Below are 22,826 nucleotides of genomic sequence, written 5' to 3'. Positions count from 1 at the left end.
GGTCTTGGTAAGTATGTCAGAGTTATTTAATATAATATTGTGCTTAATATTACTTTACAGGGATTCCATTATGTAGAGTCGGTAATATTTACTTACTGCTCTCATGACAGATTTTTTGTGCATATTGCATTTGTGGGTACTCAGTAATCAAGCAGTATTTTCTAAATGTATGTGACGAGCCGGACTTTTTATTATTTTTATTTTGAAAAGCTTGTCCTGTACAAAATATCTGACACGTAGAGCGTGACAATAAGCTTACTACAAAAAGCTTGCTCTTGTATTTACAAATAACAGGTTCATTAGTGTTAGATGTCTATGTGTAATGATGATAATTTTCAAAACAAAATGTTTGATATGCTGTCGACTGTAGGATGATTTACATAGCGTTTGCCTTCAAATTACGGTGAATCTGTATATCAATAAAAAATAACACCCACATAAACCTTTCTAAATGGACATTTCCCACGACCATAAAACGAGCCTACCGCGTGAAATGGCTCAGTAAGTTTTATTGGCTATAAACGATTAACTAACAAAGGTTAATCTCGGTGACGGCTCGCCGCAGCGCGCGGGATGGCCGGGACGCGGCCTGCGCGCGCGCCGCACTCGCTCCCAGCGCGCCCCGACCGCCGCGCGTGTCGCTCGCTGCCGCGCTACTCCACACGTGCCAAACAATCCTCTACCACCCAACGACCCAACTTCCCCGATAATGGAACGATAACTAACCATTTGTGTACGAATGCGGAACACCCTTACGCGAGTGCAGTGTGATCTGTGATGGCTGAAAACCACGCACTCATAGCCGAATCCGCCGCAATGTATCCGCAAACAGAACTGAAGGAATCTAAGGACTTGTCGCAGAATTTAGTGAGTGGTGACTTCGAGATGCAGTACAGGAACCGAGTGTTGGAGCAGAGTGGCCGGCGGCGGCAGGCCTGCTTCATCACGTCGGCGGCGACGGTAGCGGTGCTCTTCGTGTGGCTGCTGGTGCTCACGGTGCTCCGCGAGGTGCAGATAGCGCGCCTCCGTCAAGAGGTGGAGCAGTTATCCGCCCACATCGTCGCAGTGGAGGCATCCCTCAACGGCCTGGACCAGAAAGTGTCCAACAACAGACTCTTCAACGACTTCAAAACGCTGGAGGATGCGGTAAGTGATATAAGACTTGTTTACGTTCAGTATCTCACAATGATAGCGCCGTGATGTCACGCGTTTCTCTATCGTAGTTTATTTGAGACACAACGATGGCAGATTTCGTAAACAAATCGAAATGTAGAGTTACAATTCAATGCTCTTGGTGGCATTCAAACTTCATTGTTGTTTTTTTGGGTGTTAAATGCCTTTATGTGCGAACATGTTGCATTGTAGGGTCAGGTGCTCGAGAAACGAGAAACAATAGCTCAGGTAATTTTTGGACAAATCCAGATTTCGCTGGCCATCGACTCTAGAAAACGTAGCTACGAAAAGTACGTTTGATTACAAGAAGAATGCCGCTATGGTATATTCCTACGACGAATAAAAAGTCTTATGTTTCTCAGTAAAATGTTAATAGAGACTGCGGATCTAGAATGACGAGTGGATCCGACGTGGCGCGAATATGTTACGTAACTAATGAGGCACTTACATCGCGATCTTGGAGATAACAGGCGCCGCAGAAGCTCGGCCAAGGCTGTCCTGCGCCGTGCTATTGTAGCCAATTGACCGAGCATTAAAATGATTGGTTGGCATGCTAACTATTTAAGACTAGGGAGCAATAAATTGGCGCAACATAAAAACAAATAAAATGCTGACAGGTTTCAAAAATGGTGCACAAAAATTCCATAAAGTTCGAAGCGTCGCTAATCTGAGACTTCCTCGTCTAACCTTTCCACTAGTTTAATAATATAACGTCAAGGATAAGCCATCGCAAAATTTGATGTAATAGCAACAGAAAAAGACGGTAAGAAGCAGGTTTACGTATCCGTCCAAACCGGTTGTAAAATGTAAACAAAAATGGTCGCGCGCGCATCTACCTGGCGACCGAGGTTGCGCAATGCTGTCTGATGTTTTTCAATTAGGCGTATTATTACATTTAATGATTATATCGTACAAATTAGTAAGTAACCAATTTCAAATAAAATATTCTAATGACTCTACATTTTCATAATTACGAGTACCTAGGTATATCTATTTCAGGCGTAAGTATTAATTAACTAGCTAACCCGGCGAACTTTGTTCCGCCTTAATGGCAATAAATAAGCAGACTTTTTTTTAAAATTTCGAACGGGACATAAAGTATCCTATGTCCTTCTCCTGGCTCTAAACTACCTCCCTGACAATTTTCAGCTAAATCGGTTCAGCCGTTCTTGAGTTATAAGTGGAGTAACTAACACGACTTTCTTTTATTTATATAATATAGAGATTGATAATGAAATATAATAATAGAGATGCTTCTGTGTCACTTAGGTATAAAATGTATACTGTAATAAATATTTGTACAGTTTGACATTGAGATACTTAACTAATCTTGCAAGGTGCTTGATTAATGGAAGACAATAAACTTAACCTAAATTATTCTGTCAACTAGGTTAGAGCCTCTTTAGTATTCAGGGTAGAGTTTGATAAGATGTTTATCTGAAGAGAGATGAACGTATCATCAGCTGTTGTCGCTCCAGAATGTTTAATGAATGGGTAGTATTTAAACGAGTGACTGTAAATTTATGTTGTAAGTGTCAAAAATAATTAATGTGGGCTAAAGAATTACTAAGTGAGCGACTGAGTGCGAGTGACGAAAAATCAAAAGAACAGCAACTTACAAAAAAAAAATTGGGTTCCTTAAAATACAAAATGAGAAGCTTCATAATATTTGAGCGACCTAATATTTGATTGAGTGTCAACGTTAGGTCCTGCATTTTTTTCAATATTTGGCAAATGCTTTTTTTATACTGAGCGGTATTTTTAACTTTAATGAAGTGTTTCGAATGCAAAAACTACTTTGAAAAATACTATTATGAGCAGCGTATTATGAGCCCACATTTAAATAAAAAATGATCTTATGAAATAAATATTTGACGTAACACTATTCTAGTAGCGAAAAAAATAAATCATTAAAATTTAAGGGTAGGTAATCAAATGAAACAATGTATTACGAAAATGAAATAAATTTGTATTTTCTTAAATCGAATCAACAAAAAAAAAAATAAGTCGCTTCTGTCAACCCAAAAAAAAGTAATCTTATTAATAAGGTTCATTGATTGGTACCTATGAGGATTGAGTATCTCTACCTACTCATCGTCACTGTATGATAAGTGCTGGCTTGGACTTAGCGGGCCGGCCTCGTTTTCTTGTCCAATAGGTATCAGTTTTGCTTCCAGTGGCAGTGTTGTTAGTTTGAGCCGAATTGCTAGACCCAAAACGTGTTTGCATACATATTTTGTTAAAAATTCGGGACAGTCGCCCCGCCCCCATTCGAATTCGCGCGCTGTAACAATCTGTAGTTTTCATTAATAAAGCGTATCAAAATAAAAAACATGAGACCTCAAATATAATATCAGTAACCAATAATCATTAATAAAGCAGCTCACACAACTTTGCTTAGAATTAACTTTTTTGTAGTTCGTTCAGTAAAACCTCAATTAGAAAAATCTAATGTATCTTCATATAAAAGTTGCCCTCTCTGTATTTCTAGTCGCTCACTTAGTAATTTAGTCGCCCGGATAGTATTTTTATGTCTGAAATGTAATAATCAAAACCCACATTTTGTAAGCTCGTTCTGGATTTTATTATTGATCAATATTCGTCGTTAGTTTGGTAAATTTTTCGCTTACTCAAATTCATACCGCTCAAGGTATTAAAACAGTATGCCATCATCAGTCGCAAAGTTTTTTTTTAGTCGCTCGTTTTATAATTCCCCTTAAGGAATTCGTGCAATTATTAGGTAATAAACTTAGGTAAGTTTGCTCTAAAAGGACTAACTAGTATTCCCCTAACACGATCTTCTTAGTCTTATTGATTAATTACTTAATAAATAAAATCAGAGAATTTGTTATCTTTTCAAGAAGTTTAATGATTTACAATTGAATAAACCTGCGCTACAGTAACAAAGGTCTTAGATATCTCAACTTTTATACTTTTATCAAATAAATTCCAAAACGCCAGAGGGATTCGCGTTATTCCCGAAACTTTACAAAGAGCTTGCAAGAAACGACTCAAACAATCTTAATTTTAATGCCCTGTAGAGCCATAAAGATTACCTAACAGAAGTAAGTGAGTGTTTATCGCCTGTTTGGATCTCACGTGCCGTATTTATAGTCACTTTAGTTATATTTCGGTGTTAAAGTTCGAATATTTGGGTCACGCTAAGTATAATTTGATGCGACCGCTGACTTCATTTCGTAACCTATTTTTGGTTATCATTTCGCAAACAAATCTGCTGCTCTGATGGAGATGTTTGCGGTAAATATTTGTTTTGATAATTAATTAATTCAGATAATGGCAGCGTAACAATTAAATGGCACTTCTAGATTTTACTGTTAGTGTCAAAATTACGGCTCATTGTTGTTCGTTAATAAATAACAACTGTGAAAGAGCATTTTCAACAAATTTGGAATGTTGCTGGTCTCGCTGAATATTTTAGCAATGGAAAATCGATATTGATACCTACATAGATGCAATAATTAAGAAATAATGCCGAACTTCTTCAAACAAAGACTTTAAAAACGAATAACTAATTAACGTAGAGTCGAATTTGAGAACCAGTTTCCTTTATTATTGACTTTTGTGAATCAAATTGGTTTCCGTTTAAAGAGCATTAGTTATTTATTAACCATTGCCAATCTCTTGCTTATACATTATACATCGCATGGAAGACCTCAAAGCGAAGAGCTTATATAAAAACGTTTTCATTTCGAGCCCCACTTAATAAACAGTCCTATGTAATGTTTGATGGATCCCTTCACCCACGAGAGTATTATATGAGATTATTTATTTATGCTACGCACAAGGGACGGGCGCCAGTAGGTGGTCAAACATAAAATTCGTCGAATAAATATAGATTCGTCGGATGAAAGTTTACAAACACACGTTGGACTCTCGCCAGAGCCGGCCTCTTGCCTCGGTGGCTGTTTACTATCTACTTTATTGAAATAACGACAACTGAATGAAAATAATTACGAATAAACATAAAGTTATATGTGATGTTATTGCGATATTTCAATAAATTATCCTTGAAAAACGTGTTCAAACAGCGTTAAAGGCTGTTCCACTTATAGCCGGGGGAGATTTCAAAGGCTCAATATAGGTAGGTTACAGTACTTTTCTTTAAACTTTGAGTTGCGATTGTCCTGTATTATTTGGTCAATAAGTTTTCTAAAAAGGTTTCAAGGGCCACACTTAGAAGACAACACAATGACAGGTAGTTTGTACCTGCAGTTGCGGACGAGAACCCCATAGTACTCAGTCGGCTATAATTTTGTAGGTTAATTATTATACGTGTCTGTCTGTTGCAGGAAAATTCCATTTAGACGTTTCTTATTTCGCAAAACCTATTTGAAACGCCTGCAACTCGTAGAAATTCTTCACAAATATGTAGAGCTTCTGTTTCAAAGTTGCTTCACAATCACATAGATACTTATTGTAAATATTAGGTTGCTACATAATATAAGTAGGTGGTGTATATTCGACTTTCGTTCGCATAGGTGGCACATGCTATGCAAAACATTGACTGTTATTATAAGGGTGTATGAAATATTTATGTTTCTGAACGTATTTTCATGCATGTAGCTTTGTCTTCTATCGTGTGGGTTGTTTGTTACAACCGTGTTCATATACAAACCGGTGAATGTGAATAACCTATAGTTACTAATATTATACAGAGGTAAAGTTTGTGTGTTTGTATATTTGTTAAATTGTAATTGGTAATCTCGGGATCTACTGAACCGATTTTAAAAATTCTTTCACCAATAGATAGCCACATTATTGCTGAGTGTCATAGGTTATATAAAAACCGAAAAATTCCACGCAGGCGAAGCCGCGGGCGGAAAGCTAGTAGAATCATATTTTCAGAAAATTATGTTTATTCAAACATGCAGTGCAGGGAATCAAACGAAAGTCTGTTAAATACACAGCTTAGAAAGCTTTCGTGTTGAAATTATGTCTTTCTCAATTGAGAAAGACATATTTTACAATTGTAAAATCTGTTTGCTATCTTTAGTCTAGGTATATATTTTTTTGTCTCTAAGGTGAATTATTCTTAAAAGAAACATAATTAGTTTTACTATGATTCAGAAAGAATTTAACTGTTTATTCGAAAGCAAAAGAAGTTTTACATGTACAAAATACTGTTGCACTGTAATTTCCTTCTCTATCAAGGCTTCCTTTAGAGATTCGTATTTTCATTTACTTCGAAAGTGCTTGTAAGTACCTCACTTATGTTGTCAATCTATCGATATAAAGTCCCGAACATTTTTCCTTATCAATAAGACATGGCAGAAAATATTCACATTTTGCTTTAATATTTTGTGTAATATAAATAAATAAATAAAAAATGTATTTATTGCCTTCGAACCATTAGACAGGTACAGGTAGTTAGACTTACAACTATAATAATATGAAGTACACCGAAGGATAATAGTTTTGAGCAATTACTCAAAAGGAAGCCAGAAAGCAAGAAAAATAATGTGTAAGGACGAAATAAAGATCTTATTATATTATGCACTAAATTTTTCTAAGCTGTTAGTCATTATTAGAAATTTCTAGTGACATACGATACGATATTGATACGAAAGGGGGGAAATCATATTAAATAGCAGCAAATCTGTATGAGTATCTATCTAGTATTAAATCTAATAGAGTTAGGTGGTAACAAGTAAGTAAGTAGATAGATTCATCAAACCACATCCATATCATATGTGAAAAAGAAATGGACTGAGAATTTAGTTATTCTCGCTTTGAGCCCCGCACATAAAAAACTCCACCCGCATTTTCTCGCTAACAGGGTAATACTCGTAGTACGTATCCTTAACTTAATTAAGTCTAGTTTACCCTTTTCTGCTAACCTTTTGTGGTGTTTTATTATGCAATTTTCTGCTTGAAGCTTCATTTAGCTTAAATACCTCTCGAGAGATTCCTTCAAAGCAAAATTGTTAGCACTTTCAGTGAAATTGTGAATCATTCTACTTTAGTCATTGTCCTTTCCATGAACTTGCTATAAAGAGCATTGTTTTGAATTTATAATTGTATTTCATAAAGTACTTGATTTCATTCATAAACAATTTAACCTATTTTATTAAACGACTTCAAAAAAGGAGGAGGTTATTTGTTCGACTGTATGTATTTTTTTTTTTTCTATGTATGTTCACCGATTACTCCGTCAATTGTGGACCGATTTTCAAAATTCTTTTTTTGTTCGATAGGGTATACTTCTGAGGTGGTCCCATTGTCACCAAGTTAGGATCTGATGATGGGATCCTAGGGAAATCGAGGGCAACCCTCAAATTTTATAGGCACGTATATCGTTTTTCAAACTTTTTCTTAAGTTATTGAAGTATTTGCTCCTGGAAATCATCATTTCATATTGATGAGCTGATGATAGAAGGTAAAAATCCTTAATGCTTAGGAGTTGGAAGATAATTCTTTTAAATAGATAAGTATAGTTTCTAAAGTTATTCAAGTGTTTACATCAGAATTCATCATCTCATCATGATGAACTGGTCATGGTAGGTACAACTCCTTAATGCTTAGGAGTTGGAGGATAATTCTTTAAATATTATAGTTACAAATAGACCAACAGTTGTATTCTTTCATGTTTTTAAGGTGGGCTGACGGTTTAAGGTCTTTTTAGGTTTCCTATATGGTAACCTGTATTTTGTAGGGAATATTATTTTACAGTAGACATGAAGAATATGGTCTCAATGTACTGCCTACCTTCAGTGGTAACATCAAGGTAATAATTAGTTAACTAAAAAGCAAGAAATAAGTAAAATTTTATAAAAAAAAATAAAACCGACTCCAAAAAACCTACACTGAAAAATAGAAAAATAATTACTAATTACCTACTTATTTATTAGGACGAATTAATATTTATGTAGGTATACCATGATTGATACTTTTGGAGTCGGTGCAGGCAAACTTTACATGTTTCATAATCTTGGCACCGACTCCAGAAGTATCACTCATGGTATACCTACATAAATATTAATTCGTCCTAATAAATAAGTAGGTAATTAGTAATTATTTTTCTATTTTTCAGTGTAGGTTTTTTGGAGTCGGTTTTTTTTTTTTTTATGTATATGTAGTTAGATGAAAATAATACAATGGCTCAAACAATGTCTCAAAGACAATCAATGGCGATGGAAATGCCAGTAGTGCTTGCTATTTACTTGGTAATGTTTTTCTTTGCTTCTATCAAGATGTGGCTGTATCCGACCTTCCATTAGTTGATTGTTTACCTAGGATCGGGACTCATGTCTTTATTTAGCTTTATATGATTATCATTGGCAACGACTTATGTACATACATTGATGAAGAAACCCATCGCATGTCGTAGATTAAGATTATTGAAGAACACAATAAATAAATAGCCCTTCAAAAAAGTAGAACATGTTTTTTTTTTGTGTTGCTACTCTTTGTGAAAGCATAAAAATATCGAAGCTATAGCTATTTCAGCGCTGAAAACCCAGTTGCTATGAAAATATTCAGTCTGTTTTTCCAGCGACTATAAAAATGCGTTTCTCGTAATTTGAACAATGTTAGATCTATTTTTAAACAGTTTTTTCCTGCTTCATGTCCCCCTGTAATTTAATAAACTACGCGTAATTGGCGGTACTTTAGTGGGACACGGTAATCCCGGAATACTGACTCATCTGGTGCTTAGTATGAGTCCAACTGGCACTTCGTTGTTCGTCGTCGTCCAACTGGCACATGAACCAGCAATTGGTATCTACCAATTTTCTACAGAATAAGGTACACAGTCATGGAATTGTATCTACAATGAACGGCAGTAGGTCTAATCCTGCAATATTCTAAAAAGGCTCCTCTGAAACAGATATTGATGTGTCGCAGTGGCCTCTTTGACATAGGTAAACCATATCCAGATTAGTCGCCCTTTGTAATAATCTTAGATTCTATATGCTTTGACCTCTATCCTGTAGGTATGTGTCCAATTGTACTAATTAATATAGTTGAATTGACCACGGCCGGTCCGCAAATAACCCTATTCAGTAGAGCATGAATACGGTCAAACATCTGCATTTTTTCAGAATACAATTAAAGTTAATACCGATCTTTGTTCATAAAAAGTTCTTTTTCTCCACCTTCGTAGCACATGCAGTTTAATCTTATAAAAAACTGGATCGGATACAATCGTTCGTTCGTTCGTTCGTTTCAGCCGAAAGACGTCCACTGCTGGACAAAGGCTTTCCACAAATCGGATACAATACTGGATCAAAAAACTGACGACTTTAAATCGTATTAAGTCTTATAAAATATTTACAAACTTATAACAAACGCTGAGAAATTCTCAATTGACTGGTTGTGTTCGATCCCTGTTGGTTATGTATTTAATAAATAATTCCTATGTTACTATCGTTTGGGTTAAAATCTTTGTAACTTTAATTCGAACGTTTAACTTAATTGCTCCAATTGAAAAGGTCTAAAACTGTCAATTTGTTTTACTTAATAATTACGTACCCCATTAAGAGCATTAAAGATCCAGCTTGCCTTTCACACGGGCAATTAGCAATTTAGCAATTACCTTATCTTGTGTCAATCTCGGTCGCCCGACTTTATTTCTTACAATTGATTGTAATTGTCACAGTTAGACACTCGTGCGCAGTTGCATCGCGTTAACTTTCAATTGTCTGTTTTGGCTAAAACGGGGTTAGTATTAAATAGGAAACCTTATGGTCCCTATACAACAATGATTTTCTTTGAGAAAATTAAACGTTATTTTGTAAACATTTTCTTTGAAGCATATTTACAGATTTTTGAATGATAAAATTTAGTTTAGGTCAGGCATTACTACTATTATTTAGAGTTATACAGAATTTAGTAAGCCAGTCACATCCAGTGTTTAAAGTCAATGTTTAACTAATTATCTTTAATTTTAACGTCGCCTTTGTTTTGCAAGGCATAAAGAACCATCATAGAAGGAGCAGCAAATGTCATGTTATGCAACTACAGGCGCATTACTATTGTTTAGAATGTAGATTAGATTATATGCTCTATTAACTCCCTTGGTCTGCGTGAGCTTCAAGTAGGGATGTTATGGATATGTAGTTTCGGTTATGGATAAGGTTACGGATATTTTTTTATTTCGGATATCCGAACTTCACCATCTTACTTTAACTTTGACAAACGTCAAAAATCTGTCAAAGTCCATCATACAAAAAACACCGGTTATCGTTATATTTACGGTCAAAGTTAGGTGGTGCAACTAAGTCTTAGAATGCAATTTGCAATAGTTGTCCAACACTATCCGAAACTTTTGAATCGGTTACGGTTACGGTTTCGGATATTTTTTTATTTCGGATATCCGGATATCCATAACATCCCTGGCTTCAAGTAACACATTAGAGTCACAAAGGTAGTAATAAGATGCCTATTTTAGAAATTAAATGATATTTGACACACACTCACTCACTATACGAACGTTAAAGTAAGATTTCTCTAGCTTTTGAAAATATTACTTTCGCTTTCAATAAAAGCCTTTTGTTGCTACGGTAATAATAGAGCTAGGCACAGACGACAGCACGTCAAGGTAAACCCTGTGGGGTCTTATACAATTGTGATAAGAGCGAATTTGCTACAAAAATGGATAGTCTCATGTACTGTCAGTACAATAATTCCAAGAAACGGATTGAAAGGGAATAACACCACGCGTACGAATTAATTTTGTCACGTTATTCACTGTTACCAGGTAGTGATAATTGTGTTTAGGCATAGCTTTTGTAGCTAAAACCGATTTCCTTGGAAACGTATGTATCATAAATATATTAAATTAATTTGTTAGTAAAATAAACGGATATATTGGGGTAAGAATACGATGGATTGGAAGAACAACAGTTATGCATAGGTACGGTATGTTTGTATTGCCATTTCCAGATGACACTTTATACTATTGACACGAATCGTCATCGCATATTCCCCTAGGTACTTATCTATGCGGGCACATAAACGAATTGTTTACATCCCGCTGCTTAAGAGCAATTAACAATTGATATGCAATGATAGGGCATGACCGAGCGTCTATTTCCATCTCAATTGTTCCCAAGGGACAAAGTTTGAAGCCCACGCGGCTTGAATAGTGCTCACTTTGATCTGGTCTGCGCGCCTAGCATGCCTAGACGTCGGCGTCTATTTTAGTGCCACTAATAGACTATTGAGTCGACTAATAATTACAGAGTGCACCCCGTCGCCGCGTCAATCAGGAGGAATTGCAACTAGATACGACCCATTAGTCAGCTCAAGGAAGCGACTTTATGACCGCTGTACGACCAGCAATGCGCGCGGCCTTAATTCGCGTCAATAGTTATAACTATTACAACGTTATAACGCTGGAAGTATTTCTAGAAATACTCGTGCAGTTCTAAGAATAAATTGCGAGTTACGAGTTCCAATAAATACGAATTAATCTACTAAACAAATAAAGAAATTTTGACTTTGACTTATTCACCGAGCAATTGCCAAACTTGGTTTGGGAAAACCCTCATTAAGATAGTTAGGTATGATCTACCTATGTCTATGTAACTACAGAAAAAATAGGCGTTTACGTTTAAGGAGATAATCCTAACAATGTAGGTAAGAGTATACTTACTATTGCCAAAGACGCATGAAATATTAACCTTACGTTGTTAGGCAGTAGTTATCAACACATTTTCCAAATTAGAGAACCAGACAATTCCAGCGCTTCGTCCAACTACCGATGAGGCGTTGAAATTAAATTCCCGCAAAGCCGGCGGAATATCGGATCCGGGCCTAAATTGCCGCGCGTAAGGTCACGTCGGGCGCAGGGTTGCCAGTTCCAACAACACACGCCGGACTCGGTGCTCAATTTGACCAGATATTACACCCTTATACACAGCTTTATAAAATCCCTAATTATGTTTCAATAGTAACAATATTTCATAATAAAAAAACGAGTCATGTCTTTGAGCATGCGCTCGACTTTCCAAATAAAAAGCCTAACAAAACACGGATAGGCCGGACGAGAAAATATTTGTCCGGACACGTCTGTTAAAAGCCAAACATGTCCGGCTAAAACCGGACACCTGGCATCCCTACGTCGGGCGCCATCGTGCGGATTCCGCGCGCATATTCGCCCCACATAGAATACTAATATGAATATCCGATGCAGCGAGCTATTCCCGTCTCATATGTAGGTTAACACCGCAACATATTTATTACCTGCAACGTCATTGCAGACATTGGTAATGCTGCACCGATATATCGAAATAAACGGATTTCGTGCTGTCGACAGGTGGTTTTTCCCGAATCGCCGATGTTGTTTTCGGTTCGCGAACTCGTTACCAGATGCTTATTGGAAATCTGTCTGTAATAACAAAAGATAACTTACTCACCCCAAACAACAAATATTGGAAAAACTGAGATATTATTTATGAGTTTGATTCCAGACTCACATTAAAATGAAATTATTTATAGGTATTTGATATACAGACTCGTACATCAAAATGAAATGGTTTTGACAACCTAGAAAAAGATATCTGACGATTGAAAAAAATAGCCCTATAGAAGTCTGCGATTTTCAGTTTTCGTATTAACTATGTATTAACTGGAGAAATGGATTAAAGAGAGCGCATTTAGGGTTTTATTGCTCTCACAGAACATTAAAAAACTTCTCTAATATTTGAAAAGGTCATAAGTTTTGGCCTAGGTAAAAATACTATGGACGCATTTCAGTATGCTTGGATACATAGAGCTACTGTTCGCAGAAATATTGCTATGTAAAGCAAAGCCAAAGTACCAATACCAATCAACTTCAATTAAATATTATTTTACACAAGGATGTTTCTAATTACGCACGCTAATATTCCTGTGGTTAATGAATTTATCAAAAGCATTGAGTAATTGTACCTATTTGGATTTTGTTATGTTTGTAATTTGTATTTAATAATTACTGTATTCTGCTATCATGTTTAACCTGCGTCAGCAACACTATTGTTGTTCAAAACTAGTTAGTCATTATACGTTAATTGTTTCCTATAATGAGTTAGCTTGTAGTTAATGATTGAACCTTCAATATTTTGGATACTCATTACTCGTACTTTGGTTGTGCATTTTAACAGTTTCGGTTCATCCTAATATATTATGTATAATTTTTTGCTTGCTATCTAAGATTAATTTCAAGTATTTTCAATAGCATACCTATTCATACAATCATAGTGATTTAGAGGTTGTTTATGAAACCCAAAACATGATATAATATTGCAAAATGCAAATCAATAAGTTCTTAGGAAGTGTCCGTCAGGAGGAGTCATTGTTCTTTCAACTCTGTCGTATCATTTCAAATCTAGACTTAATTTTTCAACACTGTTGATTCTTAGACCAACAATGTAACAAAAATAATTGTCCTTTGATAATGACCTTTCAATTACCTAATTGTAAAGTGTAAACGTCTTGCAGAAGGACATACCAATTGATTCTAAATTGTACTAAAATTTGCTTTTTATACATATCTGTAGGTACTCTACATATTTATTGGGGAATGCACACACCATCAAAGGATTCCAAGTGAACACGTTCGGGTCTGAGTGTACCTGGGCCATGAAAGGAGACGATTCTTGCCGCTTCAGTGATTATTTATCGAGCATGATGTTACATTTTTACGTGGAAAAGTTACTCCTTTATAAAAAGATCGTCCTTTTATACTTCAATATTCTTTATCAACGTAATGTAACTCTATTATTCGCGAATTCCAGACAAAAACGGTCCTTCCAATAATTTAATCAATAATTTGGAAGTATCCTTATAACAAAGCATACCTATCCTGAAATATATGTATATAACTACATTTCAGAATAAGTACATACCTAATTACTTTTAGTCGATCTAGGATAAAAGTAGTTTCCAAGTCTTAACGTCTGCTTGTAATAGTGTTCTTACGAGTTATAGCGAATTCAGAGAAAGCTGTAATATAACATACAAAAGCTTCTACGAATAATAACATAATTTCGAGACTGTTGTTCTGTGTTCGTGTTATTTGCTTTGTACTTATACTCGTACATTTTCGTCAGTAAACCTTCCCAGGCCCGCAAAAAGGTCGGGATCTTTTTTTCATCTGAGGAAAACCTTTTAGTGGTTTCATTGCTGTAACTGAGTGGAAAATTTCCTGTCCGGGTCTATACAATACAAATAAAGCCAAACAAGAGGTGCTTACATTGTTTTTTCAACAGATCGTCTTGAGATTGGGTACGCGACACGATTCTAACAAGTATTATTAAAAAGGCAAGGGCACAGAATAATAACATCAAAACTGGCCCGTTTCCATTATTTGTAAAGTTCGTTAGCTCTGAAATATGAGTAATTAACCTTGAAGCTTCGAAAAAGGCGTGACATTACAAAGTTTTTAGAGAAAACACGTTCAAAAAGTATGATACCTGTTTATTTATCGCTGAAACTCTTATAGTACATATGCCTACTGAAACTGCTTGTAAAATTACTCGTATAATTACTCGTACTACCTAAGAAAGCTAGTCATCAGATCAAACAAAACGGAATGATTCTACAGCTCAAATGCAACAAAAATCTTAAAGAAACAACATACCAATTGATATTAAATAACTTTTTTATATTCCCAATTGGGGACATCTTTTTGAATTTGCTTCAATAGAATTAATCGTTTTTGTTTGTCATCCATCAATCATCCATCACCACCCTGTATACTTTCCACAATCATGTTTTGAAAGTAAATGACTCCCGGTGGAGAGCTTACGCCATTAATTAGTGAACTTACACGTAATTCCTGTGGTACAGTTCAAATCACAAGTGTGTTAGCGCTATAGTGCAGTTTGAAACGCTTCCAAAAATACGCGGTGGGAAGTAGCGTAATATTAATTGGCAATCAGCCACATCCGAGTAACATAGGAAAGGTAGAATCAGTACTATTAGTAGACGAAAACACTATGAAAAGCAAGCATTGCTATATTAAAAATGATTATGCTACCTACGTAATGGTATAACAGAAGCGCTTAAATTGGTACTACACATATGCCTGTATTCACAAACGATGCTTGCTTAAATGAAGCAGCAAATCGAACGCACAGCGTTGAAAAGAGCTCTATGATAGCTTCGTGTGTCACCCTGTGCGTCCACGCGCACTGTGAGACCTCATAGTAATGTTTGTGAATACGGGCGATAGAGTCATTGCTTGTGGCAGCCAATTATAACATAACTAATGAAGCCGGTACGGTAGTAGATGATGAACTCATCTATAATTTCATTGTGAAAAAATACGTTTGTATTTTACTTACATAATTATAATTCTTCAGTTTTGAAAATTATAATTATGTAAGTAATTCAAATATATTTAGAGTAGAGAGAACGCTGCATTTATTTCTGTTATACAAATGGTTTCCGACGAGTTTCATTGAAATACTCTCTGGCCACTGGCCACCGTCTATGGAACGAATCAATACCTATACTGATCTAATTTTGTATATAATAAATTAAGAATTCACATGCCACCTCAAGGAATCTCGCATTTCGTCGTAAGGGACGTCTACTTATCTTAGATATAAAGATATTCGTCCCTTATTTATCATATCACGAAATGGTGTAAGAGAAGACATTCGTTTTAGGCAATTTAGGACGGATTTTGATGAAACTACAATTTTTTTTAGACAGATTTTGATTAGGTAAGGATCGATTTGTCTAAATTTTTAAGGATAAGAATAAGAATTACTCGCTGAAAAAAAGACTTCAGATTATAATTTAAGAATATCATCTCGGCTTATAAACTTCAGCAGAGATTTAAGCTTAATTGCCTTGATAAGAATTTCAGATAGATATTTTTACTTGATATACCTATCTTATCAAAATCGTAATCAAAAGTTCTGTTTTAAGCTCACTTTATGAAATTATCGCGCGCAATCATGGAAAGTGCTTTATTGGCCACAGCTTTAAGCGACATTTATTCAAATTGCTCCAGCTAAAAGCCTTTGCTAACAATAGAGAATTCTAAAGCCATTTCAGGTCTTTATTACTTAACTATCTGTCAGAACCAAATGATACGTATTAAAATAAATTATCCCATTTGGTTAATTAATTCTGGATTCATTAAAACTTTCTATAGGTACTGTGGAAAGCATAATTGAACAAGTAATATAATTCGTATAATCTTTTTGTAAAAAAATCCTATCATATAACATTTCGTTTAGGTCTCAGTTTGGATGGAAAAAGTTACTTTCAGCAATATTGCCTACGCGAAAGATTGATAGCCATTTATCATTAAGTTTACATACATTACGCATAAATTAGTTCACGGATTTAGATAAAATACTATATTATTTTATTTTTTATTCGGAACAACAAACAATTATGTACCTACTACTTTTTACCAAAATACCTGCATGCAAACGAAGCCACGATCGTTTACTAGTCTTGCATAACTATATTTTTGGAAAAGCTCTAGAATCCCTTTATCCTAGCCACTTGACATGATGCTGATTGAAAGAGAAAATATCGTCTCAACACAACAAGCAACTTGTTGATTCTTACGAAAGCTCGAAATAATATGAGGCCTACACAGGTAGGCTAAGATTATTATCTTAGACATTTTCCTAGTGCCGGTCCTATTTTCATAATCTGTCTACTTTAAAAATGTATTCAATCTGTCGCTTTCTTCCTAGAGCTCTTACTAAAATAGCCTACCTGTGTAGGCCTCATATTATTTCGAGCTTTCGTAAGAATCAACAAGTTGCTTGTTGTGTTGAGACGATATTTTCTCTTTCAATCAGCATCATGTCAAGTGGCTAGGATAAAGGGATTCTAGAGCATTATTATGCTCTACATTCTAAAGCAGAAACGAGCAAAACTTTCTATTAAGACAACTTTTTATTGTAGGTAGGTACAAAGTTCGCCGGGACAGCTCGTGTAACATGTAGGTCATAAAAATGTGTAATAGACGTGCTTTCGATTGTACTCATTCCAAATGGAGGCATACTACAATGAATTCATGAACGTTTTTTAAGACACATAAAAATATCCATGGTTTGTGTCTCGCGGGATTCTAATTGTTTCACCCGCAGTTAGAACTTGCGTAATAGTCCCATTTGCAAATTAGTCGGCCGCTGACAAAGTTAATGACTCAAATTAAAAAATCGGAAACCTCTATCATTTCAATGAGGCGAAATTACCGCAAATGACGTCACAGTGCAGCTAAGTTAGCGCTGGATAGGACAATCACACGAAATTGCGTGGTTTCGGACCATGCGTCACTAGTATGTAGGTGTTAGGTTCAAAGGTCATTCAGAAGCACTAGCATAATGGAGCTGTTTATACAGTAGTGTCCCTACGTGGTGATTCATAGTCGACTGTTCGTTAGAGCCACCACCAATTGGGCATCGTTATTGAGAGAAGGTGGTTTCGCTCAGTTCACTCTTGGTTTTTCTTTTTTATTGTTATTGTCTATGTGCTACTGTTATGTAGGTATTATGTTACCAATCTGTCTTCGTGTGATGTCTATTGTAATAAATGTCTGTTTCTTTCTTTTAATTCATGAGAGACAGTGTTTAGAACGAGAGGTTTGCAAAAGTTACCTTCACTCATGCAGACCCTTCCCTTTTATTTTCAGAACATACTTGGCAACCTTTAATAAGCATTAAAATAGCTGAATGTTTACGAACTTACTGGTATTTCTTACTCCTAGTCTAATAGCACTTTTCTGTAATCACGTCTATTGAAAGAAAACAAACCAGCGCTCTATGTTCTCCGAATGCAACCTACGTAATTCTATTTAAGAGAAATAATTCCATGGATATTGATTTAGTCTCAGCTTATAACAAAATTAAGTTCAACCGTTGTCCAATTATTTGCGATAAGAACCACTAATTCTGTTTTAGTCATCAAGGACTGTATAAAATATAAATGACGTCACTGTGAGCTTTTATTTTTAATGTATCTCTGTCATTCGCTTTCACAATGTGGGTGTAGTGTCGTGACAAAGGTCAACTGCTGAATACTGCCAATTAGCTCCATTTGAGTGCTCATTATAACAAGGATGCGCTGTCAAACATACTAGAGCTCGCTGCACGTAACAAATTGTTTTTTGATTGATTCTGTGGGCGCTATTCAGATCCATTTAAGATAAACAAGATTGGAAGCAGTCGATATTATTGGAAGTAAACAAAGAATCTTACATCTTCTTTTTAGAGGGCTATGAGATTTATTAGAATCAGTCACTGTCTTAAGTTCCGGAAGAAAATTTCCATGTGACATAATACGTTTAATTACATACTTATGCATGCTATTCTCACACAGGCAGATCTCGCTTCACTTTGATGTTGGGAAAAGGGAAGAATTTAATCAACTTTATTGCTCATTTAGTTGTCGTTTCTGAGGGGCATTCCTCAACCGAACTCGTGTAATTATATTCAGTTTCAAAAATAGGTGTTATTTATTCGATCGTATCAATAAAATCTCATTCTTACAATATTAAGGCCGTGATTTTTGGCATCGAATCAAATCGTAACGATCATTCCGTCGTATTTTGTCCCCCTTTTTGTTTTTTCGGGGCATACCGAGAGGTCGTTGAACTTTCAGCCAGTTCGTTTCGCATGATTTAATATAAAAACAAAAGAAGACGAGACAAATATTGTTTTGATACATAACGTGACGTTTATAAACCTGAAAACAAACGAAAAGCGCGAAAAACACGGCAACTCTACACTACAAGCTTTGACAATGCACATTTTGATTGAAGTATTTTTCATTGAATGTGCTAAGCTGAACTTATTATTTTTCCAAGTCGCCGCGGTTTTCTATTACTGTTTCATTTAATTTTAAAGCTTGATGTTGAATTTTAATCTCGCCGTATAGGAATTGCGTTGGTATCAAGTTTCCCCGTCTAGCTGCAGTGAAGCTAACTAGTTCCTAGCTCTTCCCGGCTGTTTGCAGAGCGAAGTGTTGAAACCCCCCAAGAGTCGAGATGATTTATATTACTTACTAGCTTCTGTACCGCAGTCTTGCTTGCGTTCAGCCTGTCTCAGAGTATGTCCAAAATGTCATGTGTCTTATTTTTTTGCGCCAAACTCTATTTTCCTTTTTCTTATAGAGAGTAACCGTAATTACTATATTAGTATTAAAAATCAAAACCGTTTCAGACATTAGTTGCGATAAACAGACAAAAAAATGTAAGTTGTTAAATAAGTTCAAAAAGATACGTTTTGACATTACAAACAGACACTTCAATTTTATTTATTCTTAAAGATAAAGTTAGGTTAGGAAGCTTTTCAACTACTTTCTTAACTCGTGGAAAGATGCTGCATTCCGCCCTCGCTCGCCGATAGGTTTCTCTTTTTAACTTGAACTAAACATAGAAAGTGTGTATTCTCAGTCTATGTTGGCTTTTTTACGCCTCAATAAAATTTTAATAATTTAACTTCACCGTTGTTTCAGGACAATGTTGTCAGATAAACTCATAAACTTTTTTGTGACATAGGTCCTACATAAACTCAAAGCAAAGATCTATAAAAATCGTTTTTATGTGTAATAGAGACAGACATCCATCCGTCCGTCACCACAAACTTTATGTAGGTATACTTAACTTAATAGGGTGGTTTGTCCCAAGGCCTAAGTGTGTATCGGCTAACACAGATCAGCACTTAGGTTCCATTGCTGATAGATGTCGATTAACAGTGTATGTAGCTCATTCTAAGTACGATTTGACATTAGCCCATTATTGTTAAGAACATTTTCGATGATATGCTTTCGTTTCGTAGGTTTCGTTAGATAAATGGTACTAAAATAATTTAACTTTTCTTTTTATTTCGTACGAAATGTAAAACAATTTAACGGACGAAAAGGTTAGTGTTTTTCAATTAAAATAGAGTACATTAATCATTGTCCTTAGTTTATTCTGGCTTAGAATGTTGCCTTTACTTACTATTACTCCCTCAACTTAATTTTATTTACTTAGCCGGCGTAGGACGAAAGTAATCAAGATGTTATTTAACCCTAAATACGGCTGGTTTGCAGTGGTTGTATCAAATTCACGAATATTTGCTTCCCCGGGTTTAATTGGAAAACTTTGGAAGGCTTCTAGTTCTATTCGCCGAAAATATACACTTGAAAAGACCGACTAATTGAATCGGAAAATGTATTAATTTGAATCAGAGGGTGAGGCTTCATTGAAGTTTACGTTGCTGAGATTTAAAATTGAAAATAAACTTGTGAATGAGCGTGGGGAGTGCTGGCCAAATTCTCCATTTGCCTCGGTAAATTATAGAGTCATGTTCTTGTAGTAGAGATGAAAAAAGTATATATAAAACTATACTAAACAAAGTAAGTGCATTGAGTGATTGTAATGAATGGCGTATTAAATGTGTTCAATTTTCACGTTCAAACCCAGTTTTTACAACCAACAATTAGATTTCATCAACTAATTGCAATGAAACTTTGCTCTGGCCATAATAAAATATATGCTAGAGTTTTAAACCGTTTATTTTATTAAAGCGAGTGGCCGGAACCTTTTAACGTTACAACTCCCATGGCGTTACCCATTACGTTTGGCAAAACGCCTAAACGCCTGTTACACAACTTTGCAACTAGGTAACATAGGAACTGAGGACCTATTCTTCGAAACGATTTCAGATTTTAGGCTTTTCATGTCTCTTTCATTCGTATGACAAATGAAAGAGACAGATCGATAAGAAAATATGAAAGTTTTCCAGAGTAAAGCCTAGAAACTTCAACCTCGTTATATGGAATGGGGTTCAGATTACAGCAATCAATAAAAGAGCCCCGAGGGACTGAAATTCTAGACTAAGTCTGATTCTAGAATTTATCTTAAAGTCCCTCCGGCACAGTTATGTTTACTTTTCTACAAGTTTCAGGCCGATTTATGTGTACTGAGTTATGTGAGATAATCTTTTTTGTAAGTACATGCTATTGCACTGGGGTATGGATTAGGATTTAGGTATATGGCAGGGGTATTTTGTATGTAACAAGACCTTGACTTAAGGTCCTATGAATGAAACATTGATTATAAATACGCAGCCAAGCGTGTAATGTGTATTAAACAATTCCAAAGAAACAAACATTATTTACTTAAGTACCTAGTTGCTTAAAGTGTTATCACAGTGTTACATAGTATCTCAAATATTCCAGTGAACTGCTACCTCCATCTAAAATTCCCTTTAGGGCGTGTACTTTATAAACGCTGTCTAGACAGACCTTAGTATGTATTTAATAAAGTACAATTAAACTAAGTATAAGAGCTTTTGTAATTATAAGGGTTTTCGTAATATAGAAAATGAAAATATGTGCTTATTAATAAATATCAAATATAGCAGATGCTTTACGACTCTCTATAAGTATTAGAATATAGAGAATAATATAATACGAATTTTCAGCGTTTGAATGGCGTATAGTCGCTGAAAATTCGTTTGATTCAGCTGTTTTTTTTTGTTTGTTAGCACAGATTTTTTTTAATTCATGACTAAAAAGTATAAAAACATGTAATTAATTGAGTTTCAATTAAGACATGTATAGTTAGAATTTGATAGTATTTTTTTAAAGATTTACAATTAATTAATTAATATTTGCGGTAATGAACTCCTAGAAATTAACTATTAAAATAAAATAATTAATAAAGGCATGGGCCCCGTTTTACCCCCTCAGGGGTGGAGTGTCCAGTGGAGAGTCCTATAAGGAATCTACCTGCAAGATTATTCATTACTCGATTCACTCTGCAGAGTAAAATAAGTCGATATGTCATACACGAGTAACCTTTAACTAAGCAAATTAATTGACTGGAGTGCCTAACATTTTTACAGCCAACTGTCTCTAAAACGATCGTCGATCCCGTTCGCACTCATTACTTGTTTCCCGGGTGTGAATGGGTCGGACGATCTTATTACGCGTACATTTGTTGCTCGTAAAGATACGCGATACTCTTTAGCTCGCTCATATTTCAAGAGCTCGGATAATTGCAGCGCTTGGAATTTAAATGGAACGCAGAGAATGCACGGATTTTAATGCACTTTTTGCGTGCACTGCATTTAAGTGGCTGATATTACTTTTATAAACACATGTAGACTTTTTTGTAAGTCTAACTTTAATTCAATACTGAAAATACGTCACGAGTAGCGTTGCTTACCTACGTGGTTGAGAAACAGACATACCTACGTAAAGTAAAGCATAAGAAACTTTGCTTTCCCTGTTATTAAAAGTGAAAAGCTTTTGGAACAAAATACAATAATTATAAGGACGATAAGTCTTCTGCCATGCCATGACCATAATGTGTCTGGCGAATTCCCAAACACGTCAACATTTCGTTTGTCACTCGTGACGATAATCGTAACAATTTGTCACGCCATGTTGACGTATGAAACATTTTCTATGATCGAGTCTTACATTACGTGTATTGCCTTGACTTTCATTGAGCTATTTATATTCCCAACAGCACAAGGCAATTATGTAATGAGCAAAACTAGCTCTGAAATCTAGAGAGGTTTAGTGGGTGGTGAGATGTTATGTTCTTTTTTCTTTTTTTTCTTTTCTCAGCCAAATGACGTCCACTGCTGGACAAAGGCCTCCCCCAAGGTTTTCCACAATGAACGGTCCTGCGCTGCCCGCATCCAGGCTCTTCCCGCGACCTTTACCAGATCGTCGGTCCA

At 35.5% G+C, this 22,826-nt stretch overlaps 1 protein-coding gene across 1 annotated transcript in view; it reads left to right on the top strand.

Moving 5' to 3' along the window:
- Positions 1 to 610: 610 nt before the first annotated feature.
- The window catches only part of LOC135073960 (protein eiger), a 41,267-nt gene continuing 19,051 nt past the window's right edge, over positions 611 to 22,826 (top strand). Inside the window, exon 1 of the mRNA XM_063968233.1 lies at positions 611 to 1,146. Within this exon, the coding sequence (XP_063824303.1) occupies positions 778 to 1,146 (369 nt within the window). The 5' untranslated portion in view covers positions 611 to 777. The remainder of the gene's footprint in view (positions 1,147 to 22,826) is intronic.

This window comes from Ostrinia nubilalis, chromosome 1 (assembly GCF_963855985.1).
Source record: "Ostrinia nubilalis chromosome 1, ilOstNubi1.1, whole genome shotgun sequence".
In the NCBI taxonomy this organism is placed as follows: Eukaryota; Metazoa; Arthropoda; class Insecta; order Lepidoptera; family Crambidae; genus Ostrinia; species Ostrinia nubilalis.
Note: the sequence above shows the minus strand (reverse complement) of the source record. Positions and strands in the feature narration are given on the sequence as shown.